Consider the following 26,346-nt stretch of genomic DNA (forward strand, 5'->3'; position numbering starts at 1 on the left):
ATTTGAAACCATCCTCTTGGTTGAAATTGTGTCTGTGTTTGTAAATCTGAATTGCCTCGTGGACAAATCTCTGATAAAAACCCGTGGGTTTGCAGAGAACCTTGGTATCGGAGAAAACTATATCGTGATCACCCACAGCATTGTAACAGTGGTCAGCTACGGCAGAATAATGCGTTCTGCCGTGTTTCAAATCTGATTTGTACTCGCGAATTCTGTCAGACATGTCGCTTCGTCTCCCCGATATAGCAATCACCACAAGTGCAGCTCAATTTGTAAACCGCGGGGTACTGTAAGTCAGGAACGACATCCTTCACGGATGGGATCAGGTCACGGATTTTGTGCACTGTATTGAACCGGACCAGGATCTTGTGTTTGTTTGGAATTTTGGAGAACTTTTTAGTAACGCCTGCTATATATGGTAGAGTGATGGTTTTGACCGGAGTATCAAGTGGTTGTTTCTGTATGGAGGGAGAAACAGCTTGGCGGATGGTATGGTCAGAGTATCCGTTTCTCTTGAGGGACAGGTGTACATGTTTTAATTCACTGGTCAGGTGTTGTTGGTCCGAAATGCAATGTGCCCTGTGGTATAACGTTTTGATGAGATAATTATTTTGATCTGGGTGGTGGTGGGAATCAGGTTTCAAGTAGGAATCTGTGTGGGTGGGTTTCCTCTAGACAGAATGCCCCAGTGAGCCATCAGGTCTCCTCTCAAACAGAACATCCAAGAATGGTAGCTTGCCATTTTTCTCCACTTCCATGGTGAATTTGATGGCGGGATGTCTAGAATTGATGTGGTGTAGAAAAAGGTTCAAAGCTGGGAGGCCATGAGGCCAAATGACGAAAGTGTCATCCACATATCTCTTCCACAGGGAAGGTCTGAGGGTGGAAGTCTGGATGGCGTCTGATTCAAATTTCTCCATGAAAACATTGGCTATCACTGGTGATAAGGGAGAACCCATGGGGGTACCCTCATTTTGTTTGTAGAAGCTGCCATTCCAAGTAAAGTAGGTAGGTATTGGTGAGGCAGTGTCTAATCAGCGCAGGTGTATCGGGGTCTAGTCCATGTTGGACCAAATTTTCAATTATTTCAATAGTATCAGGTACCGGGACCTTGGTGAACAGAGAGACCACATCGAAGCTTGACAAGGATATCGTCAGGGGACAGTACAACGTCTTTGACCATAGAGACCAAATGTGCTGAGTTAAGTACTGCTGAGGAGGTCTTGCCAGTGAAAGGTAGCAAGGTATCTGACAGAAAACGATCTAGCTTATAGGTAGGGGAGTTGATCGTGGATACGATGGGTTGTAGCGGAGTGCATTCTTTATGAATCTTGGGGAGACCATAGAATCTAGGGGGTCTTGCAGCAGAAGGTTTTAAGGAGGGACGTTTAGTTGGTTCGATTAGGGAGGTCGAACTTGTGATGATCTTGTTGGTTTTTATAGTTAGGCTATTAGTAGGGTCATTTTTAATGTTTGAGTAACTTCAATCGTTGAGTAGGTTCTGGATTTTGTTGTTGTACAATCTTTATCTATAATTACAGTAGCGTTGCCTTTGTCGGCTGAGAGGATGACTATATCACTTCTGGTTTTTAAATTCGCGAGTTCAGAGCGTTCATTTTTGCCTATGTTGCTAATGGGTTTCTTAGCATTATTCTTAGCTCTTTCGGTAAAGTCACGTTGAAGGGAAACAATAAATAATAAAATATATATAACAATAAAAAATTCTCACGACGTTTTGACCATAACACAAACGGTCGTCATCAGGGGTGGCGGTTTGCATAAATTTATTTATTTTTAAACGGTGCATTTATATATTTATAAAAAAACGTCAGCGCCACGCGCAGCGATTTGGCAGTTTATTTAGAAGGAGTAGTCCATCTATGTTCTGAAAAGAGGAGGGGGGAGACGAAAAATTAATGTATGCTGTCTGAAAGCCACTGTAAGCGTGAACAATCAATTAAGACCTGAAATGGTTTATCAAATCTTTCCAATGATTGCTAAGCCATAATCAATTTTCTCGGTTGAAATTGTCTCTGTGCTTGTATATGTGGATAGCCTCATGAACGAATCTCTCATGGTAGCCAGATGGCTTACAAAGAACACCGTTTAAAATACACCGTTTAAAAATAAATAAATTGATGCAAACCAACACACCTGATGACGACGGTTTGTGTTATGGTCGAAACGTCGTGAGATTTTTTTTATTGTTTTATATATTTTATTGTTTCCCTTCAACGTGACTTTACCGAAAGAGCTAAGAATATGAATTACTGCAGGCACGAAAGCTTTCAATCAAAATTTCTTAGCATTCTTAAGAATAGTGGCTATTTCAGCTCTCGCAACGTATGCTTGGATATGTCCTATGCCTTTAAGGGCCGCATCGACCTGAGAGATGATATCTACAGGAATATGTTTCGGGGTGACAGCAAAATTTAGCCCTCTAGCCAGTACTGTTTTCAGATTGTCCGAAATCGGGGTGCTACTCTGATTAATGACGATTTTGTTAACGTCTAGTTTTGTTATATGTGGGACTGGGTTCTTCTTCGATAGGTGGTTGAATTAATAAATCAGGTTAGCTTTGTATTTGACTGAAAGTGAATCGGCAGAAGAAGCAGTCATGTTGTCTACGTGGTTCCAATCAGCAGGTGACATTTTTTGTGTTAGCGTTAAATGAGCTTGTAGGAGAGTCCTGTCTAAAGTATCGAGTCAAAACGGAGTAGTCTTATCCTCTCTGAGATTAAAGATAGGCTGGCCTTAAACAGAATCTGTTTAGAATTCGGTGAGGATACAGCAGCAGATGTTAGTGTGAAAGCGATGGGTATTACCTTGTTTTCGCGGAATCTTTTGAGGAAGGTCAGCGTCTCGATGAGCTTTGACTTATTGTCCCGTTGTCTGTTGAAAGCTCTAACAGATAGGTGAAAGCCCTCCCCGTAGAGGTTATCAATTCTAGATTTGAAGCTTTCGTGGCTGCAAGGATCCATACTCTTTGGTTCTATTCGGTAAAGTCACGTAGGTAAAAAAGAAAATAACAAAAATCACGACGTTTCGGCCACAACACAAGTGGCCTTCATCAGGTGAAGGGACCGTGCTGTCATGAGGACAGCGTTGGAGTGAAAACAGCCAAGCCCAGGTCGCGTCCTTTAAGCTATATGGGAGGAAGCAAAACGCTTGACAAAGGAATTAGCATAAAAATGAGCATGATGTACGTAGGAGGTGCATGGGCCATGATGGACCAGGAGCGGGTGGGGGCCATGACGGACCAGCAGCGGGGGGGGGGGGAGTAGAGTGAGTGAGTGGAGTTAGTGAGTGGAGTGAGTGGAGTGAGTGGAGTGAGTGAGTGGAGTGAGTTAGTGGGGTGAGTGGAGTGAGTGAGTGGAGTGAGTGAACGGAGTGAGTGTGTGGAGTGAAATAAGCAGCTGTGAAAGTTTGGAATACCACTACTTGAAGAAAAAAAAATACTGTACCATTGAAAATTAGTTTAATGTGTGGTTTGATTTAGAACATCTTTCCAATGATTGCTTAATTTGAAACCATCCTCTCGGTTGAAATTGTGTCTGTGTTTGTAAATCTGAATTGCCTCGTGGACAAATCTCTGATAAAAACCCGTGGGTTTGCAGAGAATCTTGGTATCGGAGAAAACTATATCGTGATCACCCACAGCTATGGCAGAAATCGTTCTGCCGTGTTTCAAATCTGATTTGTGCACGCGAATTCGGTCAGAGACAAACATTAAACTAATTTTCAATGGTACAGTATTTTTTTTTCAAGTAGTGGTATCCCAAACTTTCACAGCTGCTTATATCTCTCCACTCACTCCACCCACTCACTCTCCACCCACTCCACTCTCCACCCACTCCACTCTCCACCCACTCCTCCACTCTCCACCCACTCCTCCACTCTCCACCCACTCCTCCACTCTCCACCCACCCACTCCTCCACTCTCCACCCACCCACTCCTCCACTCTCCACCCACCCACTCCTCCACTCTCCACCCACCCACTCCTCCACTCTCCACCCACCCACTCCTCCACTCTCCACCCAGCCACTCCTCCACTCTCCACCCACCCACTCCTCCACTCTCCACCCACCCACTGCTCCACTCTCCACCCACCCACTCCTCCACTCTCCACCCACTCCTCCACTCTCCACCCACTCCTCCACTCTCCACTCTCCACCCACTCCTCCACTCTCCACTCTCCACCCACTCCTCCACTCTCCACTCTCCACCCACTCCTCCACTCTCCACTCTCCATCCACTCCTCCACTCTCCACTCTCCACCAACTCCTCCACTCTCCACCAACTCCTCCACTCTCCACTCTCCACCCACTCCTCCACTCTCCACTCACTCCTCCACTCTCCACCCACTCCTCCACTCTCCACTCTCCACCCACTCCTCCACTCTCCACCAACTCCTCCACTCTCCACCAACTCCTCCACTCTCCACTCTCCACCCACTCCTCCACTCTCCACTCTCCACCCACTCCTCCACTCTCCACTGTCCACTCTCCACCCACTCCTCCACTCTCCACTCTCCACACACTCCTCCACTCTCCACTCTCCACCCACTCCTCCACTCTCCACCCACTCCTCCACTCTCCACTCTCCACCCACTCCTCCACTCTCCACCCACTCCTCCACTCTCCACTCTCCACCCACTCCTCCACTCTCCACCCACTCCTCCACTCTCCACCCACTCCTCCACTCTCCACTCTCCACCCACTCCTCCACCCTCCACTCTCCACCCACTCCTCCACCCTCCACTCTCCACCCACTCCTCCACTCTCCACTCTCCACCCACTCCTCCACTCTCCACCCACTCCTCCACTCTCCACTCTCCAGCCACTCCTCCACTCTCCACTCTCCACCCACTCCTCCACTCTCCACTCTCCACCCACTCCTCCACCCACTCCTCCACTCTCCACCCACTCCTCCACTCTCCACTCTCCACCCACTCCTCCACTCTCCACTCTCCAGCCACTCCTCCACTCTCCACTCTCCACCCACTCCTCCACTCTCCACCCACTCCTCCACTCTCCACCCACTCCTCCACTCTCCACTCTCCACCCACTCCTCCACTCTCCACCCACTCCTCCACTCTCCACTCTCCACCCACTCCTCCACTCTCAACTCTCCACCCACTCCTCCACTCTCCACCCACTCCTCCACTCTCCACTCTCCACCCACTCCTCCACTCTCCACTCTCCACCCACTCCTCCACTCTCCACTCTCCACCCACTCCTCCACTCTCCACTCTCCACCCACTCCTCCACTCTCCACTTTCCACCCACTCCTCCACTCTCCACTCTCCACCCACTCCTCCACTCTCCACCCACTCCTCCACTCTCCACTCTCAACCCACTCCTCCACTCTCCACTCTCCACCCACTCCTCCACTCTCCACCCACTCCTCCACTCTCCACCCACTCCTCCACTCTCCACTCTCCACCCACTCCTCCACTCTCCACTCTCCACCCACTCCTCCACTCTCCACTGTCCACTCTCCACCCACTCCTCCACTCTCCACTCTCCACCCACTCCTCCACTCTCCACCCACTCCTCCACTCTCCACTCTCCACCCACTCCTCCACTCTCCACCCACTCCTCCACTCTCCACTCTCCACCCACTCCTCCACTCTCCACTCTCCAGCCACTCTCCACTCTCCACCCACTCCTCCACTCTCCACCCACTCCTCCACTCTCCACCCACTCCTCCACTCTTTGAACAAGGCGAGAACTAAAGCGACCAGGATGAGTTTCATTTGCAAGAGAGACATGGATCACCCAAATTACCAAAGCTAAATAAAACACAGAGTTACAGTAATTAAAGCAAATATACTATTTTCTTCTTTCGATAAAGCATATATAAACAATAGAAAGACAACTGCTGTCTCATGAAAAATCGACGTAATGGAGCTAAGGGATGATAGAATGTGAGTAATGTGCGACATGGATGTCCTCTGCCCCCTACACGACTGAACATTTTCTTTGACTACGTAGTTTGAGACGATTTCCATGGATGTACCAGTAGAATTTATCTGGTATAGATATAATGGGAGGCTGATCGATGCCTGAGCCGGTCATGGTATGGCTCTCTATTGTTAAACCACATTATGAATGCGGATGATCTGGTGATTACTGCCCACTCTAAGGAGAAGTTGGAGACACTACAGCTAAACATGAAGCATGCTACTAAAATATGGGCCGTGACCATCAGCCCCACGAAGACAAATCACCTCCCTGGGTATTTTACATCATAAAAATGCTCCCTTCCTCAATTCCTCATGTATTTGGGGCACCTGAGGAGAGAGTGGAGTGGGCAGTGTGCTGATGATCAAGTCCGTTTTGGGAGCCGAGGTCTCATTTAAAATAATTCGAGCAGCATTATATTTTCATCAGCTGCTCAACAGTGTGGAAGCTACCTGGCATGTCACTCCATAAAAATCTTCATGTCTTCTCGGCCACAGTTATACCCTCCCTTATCTCTCTCGAAAGGAACATTAAGGTTAGCTTGCCCACGATCTATTCAGGGTTTAACCAGACTGGACTTTGTAAGCTCACAGATTCCTAGAATATCTGGACAAATGCCCATCTGTGGGCTCCTCCAGCAAGCGAGGCTGCGTTGATTGTGTCATGCAGTCCGTATGCAGTCACGGCATCCCCAAGCAGCTTCAATTTGGCTGGATAGATGGTGCTAAATGGGCGTGGTACGGGGTAGAGAAGAGATGGACTGATGTGGTGCAGAAGGATGTGGAGCTGATTGGTCTTATTGATGACTGGTATCAGCAGTGTCACGATCGGCTTCTGTGGAGGAGGTTCATGAAAGGCGCTGCTGGGGAGGTGGAGGCAGTTGCCCTCCAGCAACGGCATAGGGCAGAGGAGCGAGGCTCAAAACAACGAGCAGAGCGCCAAACAACTGACACAAATAAAGTTGGCACAGTGGGGAGCACGGCTGTTGCATCTGCCCATCATCTTCCTAAGTCAATCCATGGCACCTGCGTCTATTACATGACCTCCTGCCAGCCAGCCTTCGACACTTCACGTGGCCTCAAAATGCACCGAGCATGGCACAAGTGCTGTGGTGATGTCACCGCCACTTAGGGGTGAACGACGGTTGTTGCGTTGTTGTTGTGCGTGTGTGCACGGACGCATGTACGCCTGTGAGTCTCGTGTATGGAGAGATAAAGAGGCAGCCGGGCGGGGTGCTGGCCATTCACCCCGTGTGCCATTCAGAGCTTCATAGGCGCTTGCCCCAACATTCTGGTAAGGCTATACAGCGGATGATTGTCGCTGTTGTGTGTGTGTATGGACGTTCACCCCCCTCCCACCGCCCCCGTGTGTGCAGGGACTCATTACGCCCCCTCCCGACAAGCAGACCGGCATCCGGACTAAAGGTAAGTGACAATAACAGATTTTTTTTCCATTTAAGTAACTTTATGTTTTGCTCACAATACAGTATTTATTAGAGTGTTGCATGCAAATGTACGATATTTTGTCTTATATATGACTTTGTTGATGTTCTATGGGGTATGTTTGTCTTTCTGAGTAATGTTTTAATTAGGGTGGTGTCATTTTCACAATTTTCCCAATATTTTTAAATGGCCGACTTGCGCTTCAGCAATTTTCGGAACCAATGGCTAAATCTCTTCATCTTCTTGGGCTTGGTGGTGGTGGCAGAAGTGGTGGTGGAAACGGTTGCGGTGGTGGAAGCTGTGGCAGCGGCGGTGGAAGTGGCGTCGGTGGTGGTGGCATTGTACATTTGAGACACGGTCCATATTAGCTCTTTCAGCTGGCTACGGAGATGCAGGTTCTCTTCTTGCAGCCTCTTTTCCCCATGCCACATGTCCTCGTGACGCACCAGCTTCCCGCGCAGCCTAAACTGTTCCTGCCCTCTCTGCGGATTCAGGAAGTTCAACTTCCTCAGGTGGGCATGCAGCGACCTCCGGAGATCTTCGTTTTCACAGCGCAGCGACATTTGCCGCTGTGCTGCATTGCAGTCTCGGAGAAAATCCGCATGGAGAGACTTGCTCTCCCTGCAAGGCACTCTCGTGGGCTCCAGCTCCAACTGGCGCTCTTTAAGCTGTTGAACCAGGCTCCTGATCTCTCTCTGGAGAGTCTCTCGGTTCTCCATGAACTCCTCCAGCTGATGCTGTAGCTCCAGACGGAGCATCTTGCTCTTCTGACAGAGCTCCACATTCTGCAGGCCCATCCTCTCCGTAGACAGTGTCGTGGTCTCATGGTCAAAGTCTGAAATGGAAAGCGTAAAAAGAAGATATATGAAGATCCCCTATCCCAAGCATGGCCAAGACCAGAACGCCAACGAACAGCAGCACCATGCTCAGCTCGAGTTGACGGCACGCGGACAGAAGCAAGTGTGAGACACGTCACGAAGGGGTGTGTTATTTATCGTGACGTCATTACCGGATGTGACGTACACTATGATGTAACAGCCATCCCTGCCCACTTATTGTCAATCATTGCCCACCACGTGACTCCACGGCCCTGCCCCTAACCACGCAGCTCCTCCCCCATACTCTTCTTCCGCCTTCCCCACGTGACGCGAAGCGAGCCAATCACGCGAGAGGCGGCGCGCGGTCGGCCCCGCGTCCGCTTCCCGCCATTCTTGCAATGGGCGGCGGGGCCGCTCAGGGTGGGGCGCGGGGGGCGGGGGCGAGTTCACTCCACGTCGCGAGTCGGGAGGGACGAGGGGGAGGGGCCAGGAGGGACGAGGGGCCAGGAGGGACGAGGGGGAGGGGCCAGGAGCGGGAGGGGGGGGAGCTGAGAGCTGCGAAAGTTTGGGGTACCACTACTTGAAAAATATACTGTACCACAGAAATTAGTTTATGTTTAGTTCGATTTAGAACATCTTTCCAATGGTTGCTTAATTTGAAACCAACTTCTCGGTTGAAATTGTGTCTGTGTTTGTAGATCTGAATTGCCTCGTGAACAAATCTCTGATAAAAACCCGTGGGTTTGCAAAGAACCTTGGTATCGGAGAAAATTATATCGTGATCACCCACAGCGTTGTAACAGTGATCAGCAAAGAATTCGTTTTGCTGTGTTTCAAATCTGATTTGTGCTCGCGAATTCGGTCAGAGACATGTCGCTTTGTCTCCCCTATATAGCAATCACCGCAGGTACAACTCAATTTGTAAACCCCGGGGTACTGTAAGTCAGGAATGCCATCCTTCACGGATGGGATCAGATCACGAATTTTGTGTAATGTATTGAACTGGACCTGGATCTTGTGTTTGTTTAGAATTTTGGAAATCTTTTTAGTAACGCCTGCTATATATGGTAGTGTGATGGTTTTGGCCGGAGTATCAAATGGTTGTTTCTGTATCGAGGGAGAAACAGCTTGGCGGATGGTACGGTCAGAGTAACCATTCCTTTTGAGGGCCAGGTGTACATGTTTTAATTCACTGGTCAGGTGGTGTTGGTCCGAAATGCAATGAGCCCTATGGTATGAAGTTTTGATGAGATAATTATTTTGGGCTGGGTGGTGGTGGGAATCAGGTTTCAAGTAGGAATCTGTGTGGGTGGGTTTCCTGTAGACAGAATACCCCAATGAGCCATCAGGTCTCCTCTCAAACAGAACATCTAAGAATGGTAGCTTAAATTTCGATTTAAAGTTTGCGTGACTGCAAGGATTCATCTTCTTTGGTTCTTTCGGTAAAGTCACGTAGAATGAGAATAAAATAATAAATTGATAAAATAAAATAACACAATAATATTCTCACGACGTTTCGGCCACAACACAAGCGGCCTTCATCAGGTGAAGGGGACGAGACTGTCTGGAGGACAGCGCTGGAGTGAGAAAGCCACGCTGAGATCACGACCTTTAAGCTGTGTGAGAAGAAACAAAGTGCCTTGACAAAGGAATTAGCATTTAATTTAGCATTGAAATGGCTGAGTGATTAGCTTGTGACTGGTCACAGAAAAGGCTATATTAAAGTTAAAGCATACACATCCGCAAAGGCACCCCTTGACAAAGGAATTAGCATAGAACTTAGCATTGAAATAGCTAAGTTAAAGTATACACATCCGCAGAGGCACTCCTTGACAAAGGAATTAGCATAGAATTTAGCATTGAAATAGCTGAATGATTAGCTTGTAACTGGTCACAGAAATAGCTATGTTAAAGTCAGAGCATATACATTCACCGAGGCACTTAGTACAAATCAAACAGGAGAATTTAGCATTGAAATAACTAGGCGAATTTAGCATTGAAATAACTGAGTGATTAGCTTGTGACTGGTCACAGAAATGGCTATGTTGAAGTTAAGGCCTACACATATGAGCTATTCACAGTAACTGGGTATACAATACAATATATAATGAATACTATATCATGAACCAATAAAAAATACTAAAATATAAATTACCTCAATGTTATCAATAAACTCTATATTCTCCAATCAGCTAAGCTACCAACAATAAGTCGTTATATATCACAATGCTATATGGCGAAAAATGGGTGGATTCTTACCCTCAACTTTAGCAACACGGATAGCTTAACCGTGGTTAATGGTATGGTTTACAACATGGAGTATAACAGCGCCTCGCAGCTGTCTCTCTCCCCCTCCTGTGTTCCGACCATCGATGAACTCATCCGTCTGAACGGGACCCGTAGCTATCCGTGTTGCTAAAGTTGAGGGTAAGAATCCACCCATTTTTCGCCATATAGCATTGTGATATATAACAACTTATTGTTGGTAGCTTAGCTGAATGGAGAATATAGAGTTTATTGATAACATTGAGGTAATTTAAATTTTTGTATTTTTTATTGGTTCAGTATATAGTATTCATTATATATTGTATTGTATACCCAGTTACTGTGAATAGCTCAGATGTGTAGGCCTTAACTTCAACATAGCCATTTCTGTGACCAGTCACAAGCTAATCACTCAGTTATTTCAATGCTAAATTCGCCTAGTTATTTCAATGCTAAATTCTCCTGTTTGATTTGTACTAGGTGCCTCGGTGAATGTATATGCTCTGACTTTAACATAGCTATTTCTGTGACCAGTTACAAGCTAATCACTCAGCTATTTCAATGCTAAATTCTATGCTAATTCCTTTGTCAAGGGGTGCCTTTGCGATCTCAGCGTGGCTTTCTCACTCCAGCGCTGTCCTCCAGACAGTCTCGTCCCCTTCACCTGATGAAGGCCGCTTGTATTGTGGCCGAAACGTCGTGAGAATATTATTGTGTTATTTTATTTTATCAATTTATTATTTTATTCTCATTCTACGTGACTTTACCGAAAGAACCAAAGAAAATGGTAGCTTACCATCTTTCTCCACTTCCATGGTCTTGTTCTTCTGACAGAGCTCCACATTCTGCAGGCCCATCCTCTCCGTTTGCAGCGTCGTGGTCTCGCGGTAAAAGTATGAGATGGAAAGCTTAAAACGAAGATAAATGAAGATCTCCATCCCAAGCATGGCTAACAGAACGCCAACGGTCAGCAGGGCCATGATCAGCTCGTGTTGACGGCACGCAGGACGGAAGGAAGTGTGAGGGACGTCACGAAGGGGCGTGTCCTATATCACCGGATGTGACGTACAGCCATCCCTGCCCACTTATTGGCAATCATTGCCCACCACGTGACTCCACGGCCCCGCCCCTTACCGCGCAGCTCCTCCCCCATACTCTTCTTCCGCCTTCCCCACGTGACGCGAAGCGAGCCAATCACGCGAGAGGCGGCGCGCGGTAGGCCCCGCGACCGCTTCCCGCCATTCTTGCAATGGGCAGCGGGGCCGCGCAGGGGGGGGGGCGGTTGGGGCGGGGGGGGCGGGGCTGAGTTCACTCCACGTCGCGAACGGGAGGAGGATTGACGAGGGGGAGGGGCCAGGAGGGACGAGGGGGAGGGGCCAGGAAGGACGAGGGGGAGGGGCCAGGAGGGACGAGGGGGAGGGGCCAGGAGCGGGAGGGGGGGAGCCGTGGCGCCGCTCTTGGGCCGCGAGGCCTCCCCCTGGGCCCGCGGTTTACGCGGAGACCGCGATAGCAGCAGCAGGAGGTGGTGGTGGTGGTGTTTGTGGTTGTAGGCACGGGAGAGGTGGTGGTGTTTGTGGTTGTAGGCACGGGAGAGGTGGTGGTGGTGTTTGTGGTTGTAGGCACGGGAGAGGTGGTGGTGGTGTTTGTGTTTGTAAGCACGGGAGAGGTGGTGGTGGTGTTTGTGGTTGTAGGCACGGGAGAGGTGGTGGTGGTGTTTGTGGTTGTAGGCACGGGAGAGGTGGTGGTGGTGTTTGTGGTTGTAGGCACGGGAGAGGTGGTGGTGGTGTTTGTGGTTGTAGGCACGGGAGAGGTGGTGGTGGTGTTTGTGGTTGTAGGCACGGGAGAGGTGGTCACGGACAGGCGGTGAGTGCCGGGTGATGGAGGGGGGGTGAGGGAGTGGATTGCAGGGTGAGTGAGTTAATGAGGAGAATTAATAGGTGAGGAGGGTGAGTGAGTTGAAGGGTGAGGTGAGTGAGTGGGTGAGTGGTGAGTTCACGACAGGGAGATTGGGGCTGAGTGAGTGAACGCAGCGCACGGTAAAGATCCCCTGAGAGCATTCGCAAGAGTTGGACATTGAGTGCCGCTGTCAGGGTCCACACGCAAATTACTCACTTGGCATGATATACAAATTAACCATTGTAAACGATAACTTTAAAAAAGTCCGCTATTTGTCAGAGCTAATGCGATGTGCGTTTTGCATATTTGTAGCACGTTATAACCAACGTCAACATCGTCATTTAGAGTAACCATTAGTCCATACGTGTCACTTGCTAATAGTCCCCGGGTCAATCACAACTTTGCCGTGCGTGCAGGCTTTGTCTCTGGCTGCTCGCTAGGGCTGCGATGCCTTTCCATGCCACAAGATGACGTTCATTGCTCCTTCCACACCGCGACAATATTTACTGCAGTGTTCTATAACGCGGCAGTTGCGTTGCTGAATAACACCGCGTTGTGTAAACTCCCTCGTTACAATGACTAATACAGGGTAAAGCACAGTCCGTGATAACAGCGTGAGATGCGTGTGTCGGCTGAACAAAGACTGAGGCGCGTGGGGAGCATCAGGAAGCATCCAGCAGCATCCCAATGCCTCGTGTGACGCTGTGCCCACGCAGCCGTACAACCGCACATTCCTACTCGCGCGACGTGGTTCTGTTGACTCAATCGCGTTATATCCACTTAGCATCCGCGTTATAAAACGTGTTCCCTAATACATCCATCGTGCCATATCCAAATGGCGTTATGAAAACACGCGTTGAAGCAGAACGAACTCTATAAACTATTTTTATTTTACCAGGTGAGACCCACTGAGCTATGTGGCTGTTTTCCAGAAGCGACCTTTCCACAAATGATAGATCAGCTAAATGACTAATCACGTTAGAAATGTGTAGCACCAGCCACAAATACTCTAGACATGGGATCCCCTTTGACAGGGTCAGTGTCTACTTAGATTCACTCACTCCGCCTATTGTCATGCGGCGTGTGCAGCTGCATCGTGACACTTGGTAGAGTGCTGTCTTTGAGGCAGAGAGCTTTACAACCGTGTGCAGTGGTTAATTTGCTTAACAGCTTTACACCGAACTCCTTGCTTGTGGTAAAACATGTTTGCGACTTTGCTGATCGAGAACTATGCAGATTTAGATTTATAGTAACATGTACTTGGTGTGAGATGAACTTCCAAACAATTTCCTTTGCTCAACATCTTGCAATTAATGTCTTTTTAAATGGTCAGCTTAAGTGATTCCGTGATGGTTATGTAACTTGACCATTAAGATAATCTATGGAGCACAATTATTTCAGTATTATTTGTCATAAGTAAACTTTAAACTGAACCCACATGTGATATTATATTGCCTGATTATTTTATTTTTTAATGTAGTCACATGCTCTTCTGGGGATATTACCCCACATTTACCATTCATTGATGTTCCCTTTGACATTGGTAATTGGCATTGTCACACCATAGTAATTCATGGGCAATTATGTAATTCTGTGTCTATCTCTCTCTGCATCTGTCTGTGTGGGTGTCTCTCTCTGCCGGTGTGTTTTTCTCTATATGTGTCTCTCGTGTGTCTCTTTGTGTGTGCCTCTCTCTGTGTGTGGATGTCCCTCGGTGTCTGTGTCTCTCTTTCCTTTTCCACGATGTGGTGTTGTATTTACATGCAAATTCTACCTCTAGCCCCGCCCACTTACCCTTGGGCTGAGCTTATCTCAAGCCAATATAACTTCGTGTTTCAGCAGCTTTCTCGCTATATTTTTTCACCTGATGATGGTTGCTTGTGTTGCGACCGAAACGTCGTGATCTATTATTTTTTTTCTACCTACGTGACTTTACCGAAAGAACCAAAGAGTATTGTGATTGTAATTTTGATTGTGATCGTTGTGGTGGAGGTGGTGATATTGATGGTGGTGTTAACGATAGCGGTGATTTTGGTGGTTGTAATGGTGGTATTGATGGTGGTAATGGTGGTTGACTATTACCCCTCTCGTGTCCTTACTTCCACCACCAGGTTTAAGAATCTGCTGGTGTCTGTGCTGGAGGTGGACGTCGGATATCTGTGCGGTCTGGAGCGGTGGACAATAGACTTCTGCAGCTCAACCAGGTGGACGCACTGGGCAGGGGGCAAGATGGTGGTGGCTTTAGAGACCCACTTACTCCCACAGAGAGCCACTTAGAGCCATAGACTCACTCACAGAGTACACTCACACAAAGAGCCAAAGTCTCACTGACACAGAGCCATAGGCTCACTCACATGGAGACACATAGACTCACTCACACAGAGAACCATTGATTAACTCATTGTTTTTTCGGTAAAGTCACGTATGTAGAAATACCATAAAATTATATTAAAATAAATCAAGCACGACGTTTCGACCGCAACACAAGCGATCTTCATCAGGTGTAAAAACAAATAGCACATAGGGTGACATCAACGCAACACATAGAGAGCGTTAAACTGCACGGAGGTAAATACAAGAAGATGAGAGACGAGAATTCTAAAAACCTAAGAAAATTTTACGTGATGCAATACCAGTCGGCCAACGACACAGTTAGACACTTGCCTGGCAGACCACGAATTTCAGAAGAGTGCTAAATTTCGTGTTCATCCTCTGGGTTGAACATACCAGCATAGACAGAGTGAACAAATACGAGGTATAAGATAGCAGAAATACATATACAGGGACACAAGAGGTAAGAAGAGGAAAGACGGACAGAGAAGCAAGAAAAAAGGGGCCGGAGGGATGAACAGACAGAGGCTTAAAATAAGTAGCAGAGGTGGGGGGAGGGGCCGAAGAAAGCAAGGGGCACCCCACCCACCCCACCCACCCCACCCCTCCCACCCCACCCACCCCACCCACCCCACCCCACCCCTCCCACCCCTCCCACCGATCCTCCCCCCAACCCTCCCGTCAACGCTCCTTTCACTCCTCCCGTCACCCCTCCACCCCTCTCCTTTCTGCTGCGTCAGGGCCAGAGGTTGAGAGCACGGCAGAGGAGGCTACACGGGGAACTGGGCCGCGTCAGGGGCGAGAGACGCGGGGCGACTCGACACTTCACAGCGGCCTTCATAGGAGCTCAATAACAGCACTTGCCCCACCAGTCTGTGGAGCTCCATAGGGGATGTTTGTGTCGGAGCTCGTGCTGTAGGCATAGACGACGCGCGACCGTGGTTCCTCTATAGGGAGCGCGCGTCTGCTGTGGGTCGCATGGAGCTGCACGAGCGGACACCACCGCAGCGATTCCCATACCGAGTCACGAGATAGGCGCTGGGAAACAATTGCTCTGAAGTGTGTTGCTGGGTGGATGAAGCGAGCACCACCATGGTGTGCTTTCCTTGTATGGTCAGTCGTGTGACTGATTATTATAATATATTAATTCACACCTGTGCACCGTGTCATGGCAGTTTCTCTGTTTTTCCTTCATTGCATTTTTATTTCAGAAATATTTCACCTGCAAAATAGATTGAGTTTGAATATCTCATGCGAAAGGGTGCCCAGGGCATGTGGGGTCGTCCAATTGCACAGTGCTTAGCGCACATCACTACACACCCATGGACTAAATCCAGAGGCGAGTGGCAAATGAATCAGTTCTGCCCCCCTCGCTTCACCAACCCGCACTAGTCAGCGTGGTGAAATATGGTAAAAAATCAACACGACCGACAGGGCATAGGGTGCCCATTATCCAGAGGGGCTTTACTTTATTATCACATCCACATCTAATTGTGGATTTGGTTATTTTTCTTTAGTTATCTTTATTGCATAAATTCAACTTGACAAGATGTGTACTGCTTCATTCTGGTACATTTACTGTTTTTCAGTGCATTTCAGCACTGGGTGTGTTTGTTGGATTTATTGTTTGTCACGTGAGGTTAAACACTAAAACACTCTTTTATGAACCAGGCAAAGTCCACTAAGCTATTCGATTTTTCATTGAACTGACAGATGCTGTAACCTGGTCCCTTGGGTACCCAGGCCTTCCTATAGTATAACTCCAGGAATCGGCAGATTTTTATTTTATTGTACCAAGTAAGGTCCACTGATCTATATAGCTGTTTTTCAAAAGCAACCTGGCCACAAATCATAGCTCAACGAAGTGGCTTATCACGTGGAAATTTGTAGCAGCTAAATACTGTAAACGCATATTTCTAAATGTGGAGGGAAAAAAAAACTCGAGGATCCAGAGAAAAACCCACGCCACCACGGGGAGAATATGCAAACTCCAAATATCCAGGCGTCGGGGTTGGAATCGAACCCACGACCTCCTGCATTCCAGGCGAAGGGGATAACTTGTTGCCACCACTGAGCCCCTTGTTAATCTGATGTGGTATACTGGTACAGCTCCTGGTGGCCTCGGTCACTTTACTGACCTTTGCACCATTGTGTAAGTCGGTTCAATTGAGTCGCAGACATACTCTTTGGAGGCAACAAATTTATTTTTACCAACACGAAGGGGTAACTTCCCTTTTACCAGATAACAACCTATGGTGGTGGACCACCAGGCTATCTGCGCTAACACTCTGGGATAGCTACAACGAGCAGGACTCCAGCTTGAGTCCTGCCCATGTGTTGGTAACTCTTCACGGATGTTAAATGTAGATCTTTCAGAATACAACAGCAAAGCTGAACCCCGGTCCCTCTGGGGACCCGGTTTATATGCTCACCAGTCGTGGCCGGCTCCGCCCTTGGCCACGGCTACCTTCTCAATTCCTATTGCAAGATCTCGCCCTGACACGTGACTACCCACTAGCCCCAACTTGGGGCCCCTGTGTAGACTTTACCCGTCATGTACCTTCCAGGGTCAACCAGAGTGCAATGGCCCACATTAACCTCATTCATGGCTGACACTTTCACACCCCTCCTATAGAGGACAGCACTGCACGCCACGCGTGGTGCCACTCAGCGCCATGACTCAGCGCTCACCAAGCCCCACTAAGGCTGGTACTACACCCACATATATGGGGTGTCGGTGATGTAATTACATCGCACGCCGTGCCTCTCAGGCCGGCACTACACAGTGGCATTCCCGATGTCACTACATTACCCCCCCCCCCCCCCATTCGTAGCATTCAGCCGTCCTGGCTGTCAACTCCCCCTTAAAACTAACCAAGTGAATAAGTACTAGATTTGAAGCTTTCGTGACTGCAAGGATCCGTACTCTTTGGTTCTATTCGGTAAAGTCACGTAGGTAAAAAATAAAACAACAAAAATCATGACGTTTCGGCCACAACACAAGTGGCCTTCATCAGGTGAAGGGGACCGTACTGTCATGAGGACAGCGTTGGAGTGAAGACAGTCCAGCCCAGGTCCCGTCCTTTTAAGCTGTGTGGGAGGAAACAAAATACTTTGACAAAGGAATTACCATAAAATGACCGTAACGCACAAGAGGACCGGCACGGGGGGGGGAGGGGGTGTGAAGTGGAACGTAGAGGACCGGCACGGGGCGGGGGGGGAGTTTACAAATGTAGGTGTGAAGTGAAATAAGCTTCTATGAAAGTTTGGTATGTCACTATTTGGATAAATACCATTGAAAATTAGTTTAATGTTTGGTATGATTTAGAACATCTTTCCAATGGTTGCTTAAGTGAATAAGGTGATAAAAAGCGAGTAAAAGTGACTAAACGCTAAGTGTGCCTCAATAATTAACAATAACAAATAGCATATAAATACCCAAGCCCACCTATACAATATATACACTAGCTACAAATGTACAGAACAACACGAGAAAATATAAAACGCGAATGCACGGAATCCCCTCCATCACCAACAACTCCCATCCTCACTGTGTAACAATACCCATAAGCACAACAAAGGCTAGGTTCAGCCAATAACCGATATGGCCTACTGAGTGTGACAAGCAACTGATGGTGTGGGAGTGTGTGTGCATGGGTGTCACAAAATCCGAAGAGTTTTTGAGCGAGTCCTCGTGGCTGGGCCTCCAGTGGAGGTGGGCTCACTCTCCCTCGAGGTCCCAGGGGGAATATGCAACTGTCCAGTCGAAGAGCAGTAGGCCGGGTCGATCGGTTCTCCTCTCCCGAATCAAGTGAAGACAGCGCAGGCGGCGGCTCGGAGGAAATCAGGCGCGCGGCACCTGAGGGAGGAAGCACACGACTCCGCTGAGGATCAACCTCAACGGGCACACATGCCAGCTCGCCGGACACATCTGTCCCTCGGCGCCCACAGTGTGGAGATGGAACAAACTCACAGGGAGCAATAAAGGGCTTAGGGCAAGAGGAGTGTACAAACCAACTCCGCCGCCCCAAGCGGATCTGGACACACTGCAGTCGAATGACCCGAATCACATCAACCAGCCCTCTCCAGGGTTTGAGCAAATTGGGCGATGTACCCACCGGTACCTGTGGACAGTGCAACCAAGCTCTGTCCCCAGGTGCCTACTCATCTTTTGAAGTACGGAAGCCCCTCAGCCATTCATTGGCCAATCGGCACGAATCAGAATTTACCCTGGAAGTCTCCCGCACTTCAGAAAGCTTTTGAAGGGTACAGCACACGGAGTCAGAGATTTAAGATTTTGCCTTGTTAGGTGCGGCTTGTAACTGAACATGATTCAGGGGGTCGTGTTCTCGCTGACCTGATGACTCAACATGGAGGTCAGAGTCCTGTGCAGCCACCTCAACCATACCATCCGTCTTTGGATTGTGCGGTGACATGCGTACTTTCTTGGTTCACAACTAACGCACACCTCTTGCAATAATTTTGAAGAAAATGTTTTGCCCTGATTGTTCAGAAGACGTTCGGGAGCACTCTTGTCCATAATGTAGTGGGTAATAAACTGGAGGAAGCTTACTCTGAGGCAACACATTTATTATAACATTAACAGGTTATTACACAATGGGGTAATGGCCCCTTTCACCCGATACTCTATGGAGGTAGTCCCTCCAGACTAGCTTGCCTCTCACTGGCTATCACGGCATCTATACTGCTGGGGCTTGAGTCTTCCCTTGAGTCTTCACTGGTTATCAGCTGGAGCTTTCACTGGTACAAGCTCGAGCCGACCCTAGCCAGGGGTTCTGCTCTGCCCATTGGGCTCTTCTCTTCAGGGCTCCAGGATGCTCTTCAGTCTTCGGCCGGACAACAACTGCTGGGACCGCTCAGGGACCTGACTTATATATAGGCTCCTGGCTCACTCCGCCCCTGGCCACGCCTTCCTTCTAGGACCGTCTCCGAGGGTCTGGAGAATGACATCATCTCCCCAGCCCCCTTCCCGGGATCTGGGGTCCCGACCGTTGGTCACGATGCTCCCCCAGGGATTGCCTTGGCCAACGGCCCGTCATCATTAATCCAGCAGGTTCAGCCTCCCCTCTGCTCCCTACTGACACAAGCTAGTACTGCCGGCTATGATTAGTGGCGATCATGTTCAACCATGCCACTACAATTACGTAGCCATTGAGGAATGCCTCAGTGATCTTTGCCGCCAACTGTTTGGGAAGCGGCCAGGCCACAGGCCATCATGAGAAATACTCGACTCCCACCAGAAAATATTTATTCCCACGAGCGGCTTCTACCGCGTGCACTGCACACACCCCTTCAACAAATTAGCAGCATCCTCAGCCATGCCAGGCCAGAAGAAATCCGACTTACGTGTGGCCAATGCTAGTTTATGCACACCCAAGTGCAACAGACACTCGTGCACCGCCCAAATGACCTTACCCCACAGGGCGGTGGGCACAACAATGTTAGAACATCGCATCTCTCCGCCCCAATGCATGAGCAATCCGCCTCTGAGAATGAAAGAGGCAACACCCCATCGATCCTCGCCCCCATCAGTCTCTCTGACACGGCATCGCAATTTAAGCAGGGAAGCGTCCTCAACCTAGAGGCGCCCCCATTTGTCGTGGTCCAATCCAATGACAGCATCACGCGCCACTGGATCCCCAGCCCCCTCAGATGTTACAACCTCGGCCGATGCCGTAAGGGTAGGGGGCGAGTGTTCGTTGCGCAGCTTACAGCGACCGGAGCCCGAAAAACTTGCGCAACTCTCGTTCGTGGGTAATCGCGACAGGGCGTCCGCGTTCGTGTGATGGGAGCCTTTGCGATAGGTAACCTGAAAAGAGTAGTCCTGGAGGACCTCCAACCAGCGTGAAAGTTCGCCAGATGGCTGGTCAACCTGCAGCGCGTACTGCAGCACCGCGTGGTCCGAGCGCACCTCAAAGTCTCTCCCATACAAATATGGAAGATACTGTTGCAAGAAAAACACGATAGCTAACAGTTAACAGCGTGTGACACAGTACCGCTGTTCAGCCGGAGACAGCACTCTGCTTCCTTATGCGATAACACTCTCGACGCCATTGACAACTTGAAACAGAACAGCTCCAATGCCAGTGTTACTAGCATCTGTATCAAGGACAAACGGCAAGGAAAAGTCGGGGTAGTGGAGGGGAGGGGCGTTCACCAAGCCATCTTGGAGTGCAACAAATGCGGCCTCCTCATGGGTGGTGCCGATGTCACAAGTCGAGGAGACTGAAGTGCTGTGACAAAAGGGCCATTGCCTGAATCGTCTCTTACTATAAACATTTCATTTCAAAGCGGTGTTATCGAAGAAATTTTTTTGGAAGATAAATAACATCGCGATGGGGGGAGGGGGAGATAGCAGGATTGAGGGAGAGCGATTAGGGGGGGTTATAGAGGTGGGTGTTGAGTAAAATAGTATCAGTGTCTTGTGCTCGAGCCTAGGGGCTATGCCAAGGGGCTAGGACATTGACAACACGGATTCGAATGAACGTCTCATCTTGCCACATGCTTTTTTTACTATCTCCATCAGTAACAAAATCAATCTACAAAGCAACGCTGCTTCTAAAATGGGTATAGTACTCTGAAGCATGTAAAAATGGTAATGTACTGTCAATCGTATTTTAACAGGACCATTGTCTCTTTAAAGGTCACGGTTTTTGTTGTTGACATGAACTCTATTGGCTTCCACCTCCCTGTTCACAGAGATCGTCAATAGAGGCTGAAGTCTGTTACTCGCGCACAGTCAGTCGAGGGAGTGATAGCCCCCACTGTGCCCTTCAGCCCGTGGCGTTGCCTATGGGACTCATTGTCCCGTAACATCCCGAGTTCACAATGTCGATTAAAGCGACACCTTTGTTTAATAACGATCCATGAAATGAGTGGGACTTTATATAGTGTGACAGTCTTGTCTTTGGTAATACTTACTCATGTTTGTTTCTGTTGCCTGGTTTTTAATTGGTAAAGCTGTGATCATGTTTGATCCCTCCACTGGTATCCGATTAATTTCTGCATCAAGCACAATATCCCCTTTGCTGTCTTCAAGTTCCACCATGGACATGCTCCTGTTTGCCTCTCCCATCATCTCATTCCCCTCCCAATGTTCTCCTATATCGTCCCTACCATCTCGCTTTACTCCCCTTCACTCATTCTCCGCCCAGCAACCAAGGCTTCCTGTTGGAACTTCTAATCAACCTTTACTCATTCGGAGGTCACTCATTCCCTTTTCTTTTGATGCAATTTATTTGGGCCTGTCACTTACCATCCACAGATTTCTCCTGTGATCATCACTGTATGTTCTCTCTTTAGAAATGTAGGCTGAATGTACACCACCTTGTTCCCAATGATGATTGTATCTCACTGATGTGCACATCACCTTGACAGAGGCTCTTTTTAAAGGCACTCTAATTGATTATTTCTCATTTCACAGCCTCCACTACACTACTCAGCAGATTATACCCCACTTTGTTCGTCAAGACTTGCTTGAGGCAAATATAAGTATGGTCAAACAACTTCTATGACTGACACGGCACGAGTAAGACTGCCTGCAGTCCAACCAAAAAGGCTGCATCATTGAAAGCTGGTTTCAAGCCTGCCTTCCACGTGTGTTAAAAGATCTTACTCACCCATGTGATGATAGTTGAGCCTCTGGGTGTCAGAATTTCTGCTCTGATATTGCAAGTGTTGGATACTAGTGATTTCTTTCATTTTTCTTAGGGTACCTCTCACTTTATACACAAATGGCTCAATGCAGAAGGTGTAGGGTCTTTGGTTGCTGTGGCTTGCATGAGCTCTTCAAAGGGATATGACGAAGAGCGATTCTGCATTTGGGAGCATAATTACTTCTAGCATGCTAGTTTCTGCCTTCAACTGCTGAGGAGCTTGCCACTGGCATTTGTAATTGCGCAGGAAATATTGAAGTAGGCTCCCCTGAGCTGACTGAAGTTTGCAAAGTCATCCTTTATTTGACTGAGAGTTATTATTCAACTGCTGCAGCTTTTCCATCAGGCCCCCTCTGTTCATGCCAGATCTGAGTTTTGCATTGCCTTCTTAGGCCCTTGTAGCAGTTTTTACGTTCTTTTTTCAATTAAACACCACGTTTAATCACTAATCCATTCATTTCCAATATTGCAACAGGTTGTTGGGCAGGTCTTGGCGGCGTTGTTTACATAATCTTGAAATTGTCCCAAACTGTTGGTTCCTCATTAGACAGGAGCGTGCATTACCACTGCCCACCTCCACATTACAACCATCCCCACCATAAGAATTATATCCAGTATGAGCTGGAGAAGCTTTTGTTGAACTTCGAGAGTACTACTAAGAAATGGGGTTTACGTTCATCCCCACATAAAACAAAGCACCTGCCTGGGTATTCTGTGTCATCGTATTCTCCCATCCCTCCACTCCCCATGAGCAGTGGGGCAGTTTTTGACAGAGCAGAACAATTTTCCATACCTGGAAAGGGTGCATGTGACTAGCTCCAGTTTGGCAGCAGAGGTCATGCTCCGAATCGGTTGAACATAATTATCTCAGCTGCGTAACACACTGTGAATGCTGCATTGCCTGTCGCTCCATGTAAAGCTCTGGGTCTTCTCAGCCAGATATTCCCTCCCTTCTCTACATTTGAGAAATTTGGATCCCTTTTAAAGGAAAATCCACACTGGTTTTGCATATTCAAGTTGTCTACGATCCACCGTGGGCTTAACAAACTATATTATGTGAGCAGCTTAGATCCTTGAATGATCTGGACAAATGCCCATCAGTGAGATACTAAGGCAGGTGAGGCAGCATTGGCTGAGTCATGTAGCCCAAATGCCCAGTCACTGTGTACCCAAACAGCTTCTGTTTGTCCAGATATAAGGGGCTTATCGCTATAGGCAAGAGTTTGACTGCTGTGTAACAGAAGGATGGTGGAGCTGTTTGGGCTTGCCAACAGCTCGACCAGTGGTTTCAAGATCAGCGTCTCTGGAGGAGTTTTGTGAAGGATGTCCGCCTCCAGCAATAACGGAGGGCGGAGGAGTGATGCTCACAACAACGAGCGGAGTGCAGAATGAGTAAAATGCAGCAAGGTGGAACAGTAGGGAGCACAGGTGGTAGATCTGCCAGTCATCCCTGTCACTCAACCCATGACACCTTTATCTATCCTGTAACCTACTGCCCATGAGCCTTCGACAGTCCACATGCCCTCAATGTGCACTTAGCCTGGCACAAACACTTTGTTGACGTCACCAATTTTGAGTGGCGAATGGCTTATATTGTTACTGTGTTTATGTACCCACCCCTTCATGTGCCGTACTGGCCTTCTTAGGTGCTCGCTAGCAGAACTAATCCCAATAATGTAAAAAACGATATGGGAGATTTTTCTCATTTGTATCTTGTATGTTTGTGTACATCGCCTATGTGTGTTTGTGGCGAGCCATGCTGCACAACAAACTCAGCCACAGTTATCAATAGCACGTGATATCTACACTGGTTTTGGGTCCTCTAGGTTGTGTCTGCATTAAATGAGTGCCTGGTACAATGGGTAATCAGTATAACCTATGAGACAAACGTGGCCAGGTGTGGTGCTGGCCATTTCTACCCCACTTTGCGTGCGGGTCTTCAAAGGAGCTCACTAACAGCACTTGACCCACCAGTCTGTGGAGCTACATGGGGGATGTTTGTGTTGAAGCTCGTGCTGTCGGCGTAGAAGACGCTCGACAGTTTATCCTCTGTAGGGAGCACGCGTCTGCTGTGTGTAGCGTGGAGCTGTACGATAGTGAAACGAATAGAGTTGTTGCGCCTTGGGCGTAAACATCAATGTACGTCCATTTGCCAGGTGTTATTTTTTTCATTTCCTGTGGAGATGTGTGCTGTATGAGAGAAAAAGCGACTGAGCCCACGCCCTCACCCCCTTCTCCCTATTGCATTATCTCCTCGTACTATTTGACTAATCATAAAATCATACGTATATAGTGACACCCCAGGGATAAATTAATATTGCTTGTCATAGCACATTCTTGTAGAAAGAACGCTGGTTAAGTCAGACCGGCCTGTATATGTACAGTTTAGATATTTAGTTTGCAGCAATGCAATACACACAGCTCAATACACAAAGAGTTAAATGTATAAATATCTCATACTAAAGAATGGATTACTTGGGTTTACAAACATGATGTACAAAACTCGTTATAGTCTCATGCTCTGCATGCTGTTGTAAATGCACGTGGTGCATACTCACTGACCAGATGCTTCGTTATTATTGATACTAATAAAAAATGTTAAATTAAGAATTTTTTTCATTAATTTCTCACGTTAAACAAATATAGGGAGGCGTTCATCCAGCGGTAGAGAGACAATGGCTGCTGATGATGATGATGTAACGTGCCGCTCATTTTCAAGGATTCCTAAGAGACAGTGCAAGTGGAGATTCAAAGGCATAGGAAGGTGGTTGCACAGACACCTGGACCACTGCTGTCCTGTATAAGTGATTTATTTAACATAATGAACATTATAGTAACATTGACGCTGCCTCATGTGTGTACTTTAAGTTTTGGCTTCCCCACACAAACACACTACCTCCACAAAAGGTCATGTTTACTCATTTGTGTGAAGCGTATTCAAGTTTAATTTATTAGGTATAGCCCTGTGAGCCATGCGGCTCTTAAGTCGGGTGCAACCGCAACAAACAAAATATGAATCTACATTGCAGAAAACTATTAAACCACAACCAGACCAAAATAAAGCTACAAAAACAATGTAACAGCAGTAATCATAGGAACTGTGATTTTAAAATTAACAATAAACGATATACATAACATGTACGACAAAACCTGCAGCCATAGCTGGCAGCACGACACTCCCAGTGTATGATGTGTGAGTGAGTCAGCAGCAGCGTGAGTGAGTGTATGATGTGCGAGTCAACGTATGATGTGCGAGTCAGCGTATGATGATTGAGTCAGTATTAGGTTGAGTGAGTATATGATGTGTGAGTCAGCGCACAATGTGTTAGTCAGCGCATGATGAGTGAGTCAGTGTATGATGTGTGAGCAAGTCAGCGGCAGAGTGAGTGTATGATGTGCGAGTGAGCCAGCACACGATGAGTGAACCTATGTATGATGAGTGAATGGGTCAGTGGTTGTGCGAGTGTATGATGTGTGAGTGAGTAAGCGCATGATGAGCGAGTCAGTGCATGATGTGTGAGCGAGTCAGTGCATGATGTGTGAGTGAGTCAGTGCATGATGTGTGAGTGAGTCAGTGCATGGTGTGAGTGAGTCAGTGTATGATGTATGAGAAAGTCAGTGTCGGCTCCCTCTGCTCGCACTGTCGCCCCCCCCCCCCCCCCCCCGGCTCCCCCGGCCCCGTCGGCCCCCTGGCTCAATCGGCTCCCTCTGTCGGCTCCCCCGGCCCCCTCACAAACGGCCCCGCCAGCCGCTGCTGGGAGCGCGGTATGTGACGTCATACCACTGCTAGACAACCTCAGAGCACCCTCTACCTATACATTGAGAGCATGGGAGTGCCCACTACATAGGGACTACCCAAGATCAAACCTGGCTCCCACCCTCTAATCGTCACTCAACTAGAGGTGACGCTATCCCGATCATTGCACATTACAACGCAATTTGCCTTCTGCG

General features: G+C 48.1%; 1 protein-coding gene and 1 long non-coding RNA gene across 2 annotated transcripts; one reads left to right on the top strand and one right to left on the bottom strand.

The window, feature by feature from the left end:
- Positions 1 to 5,735: 5,735 nt before the first annotated feature.
- On the bottom strand, positions 5,736 to 11,556 carry LOC142908457 (uncharacterized). The gene is made up of 2 exons (XM_076059165.1): positions 11,289 to 11,556; positions 5,736 to 8,244 (listed from the first exon to the last, which is right to left on the bottom strand). Exons 1-2 carry the CDS (start codon positions 11,470 to 11,472, stop codon positions 7,592 to 7,594), a joined length of 837 nt encoding a protein of 278 aa, XP_075915280.1. The 5' UTR covers positions 11,473 to 11,556; the 3' UTR covers positions 5,736 to 7,591.
- A 376-nt stretch (positions 11,557 to 11,932) lies between these two features.
- LOC142908458 (uncharacterized) lies at positions 11,933 to 15,878 on the top strand. The gene is made up of 3 exons (XR_012931791.1): positions 11,933 to 12,014; positions 14,500 to 14,592; positions 15,460 to 15,878. It is a non-coding gene; the product is annotated as an uncharacterized LOC142908458 (long non-coding RNA).
- The last annotated feature ends 10,468 nt before the right edge of the window (positions 15,879 to 26,346 follow it).

Source organism: Petromyzon marinus, assembly GCF_048934315.1.
Source record: "Petromyzon marinus isolate PM22_M1 ecotype Great Lakes invasive population chromosome 84 unlocalized genomic scaffold, UKy_Petmar_22M1.pri1.0 chr84_unloc.4, whole genome shotgun sequence".
Classification (NCBI taxonomy): domain Eukaryota; kingdom Metazoa; phylum Chordata; class Hyperoartia; order Petromyzontiformes; family Petromyzontidae; genus Petromyzon; species Petromyzon marinus.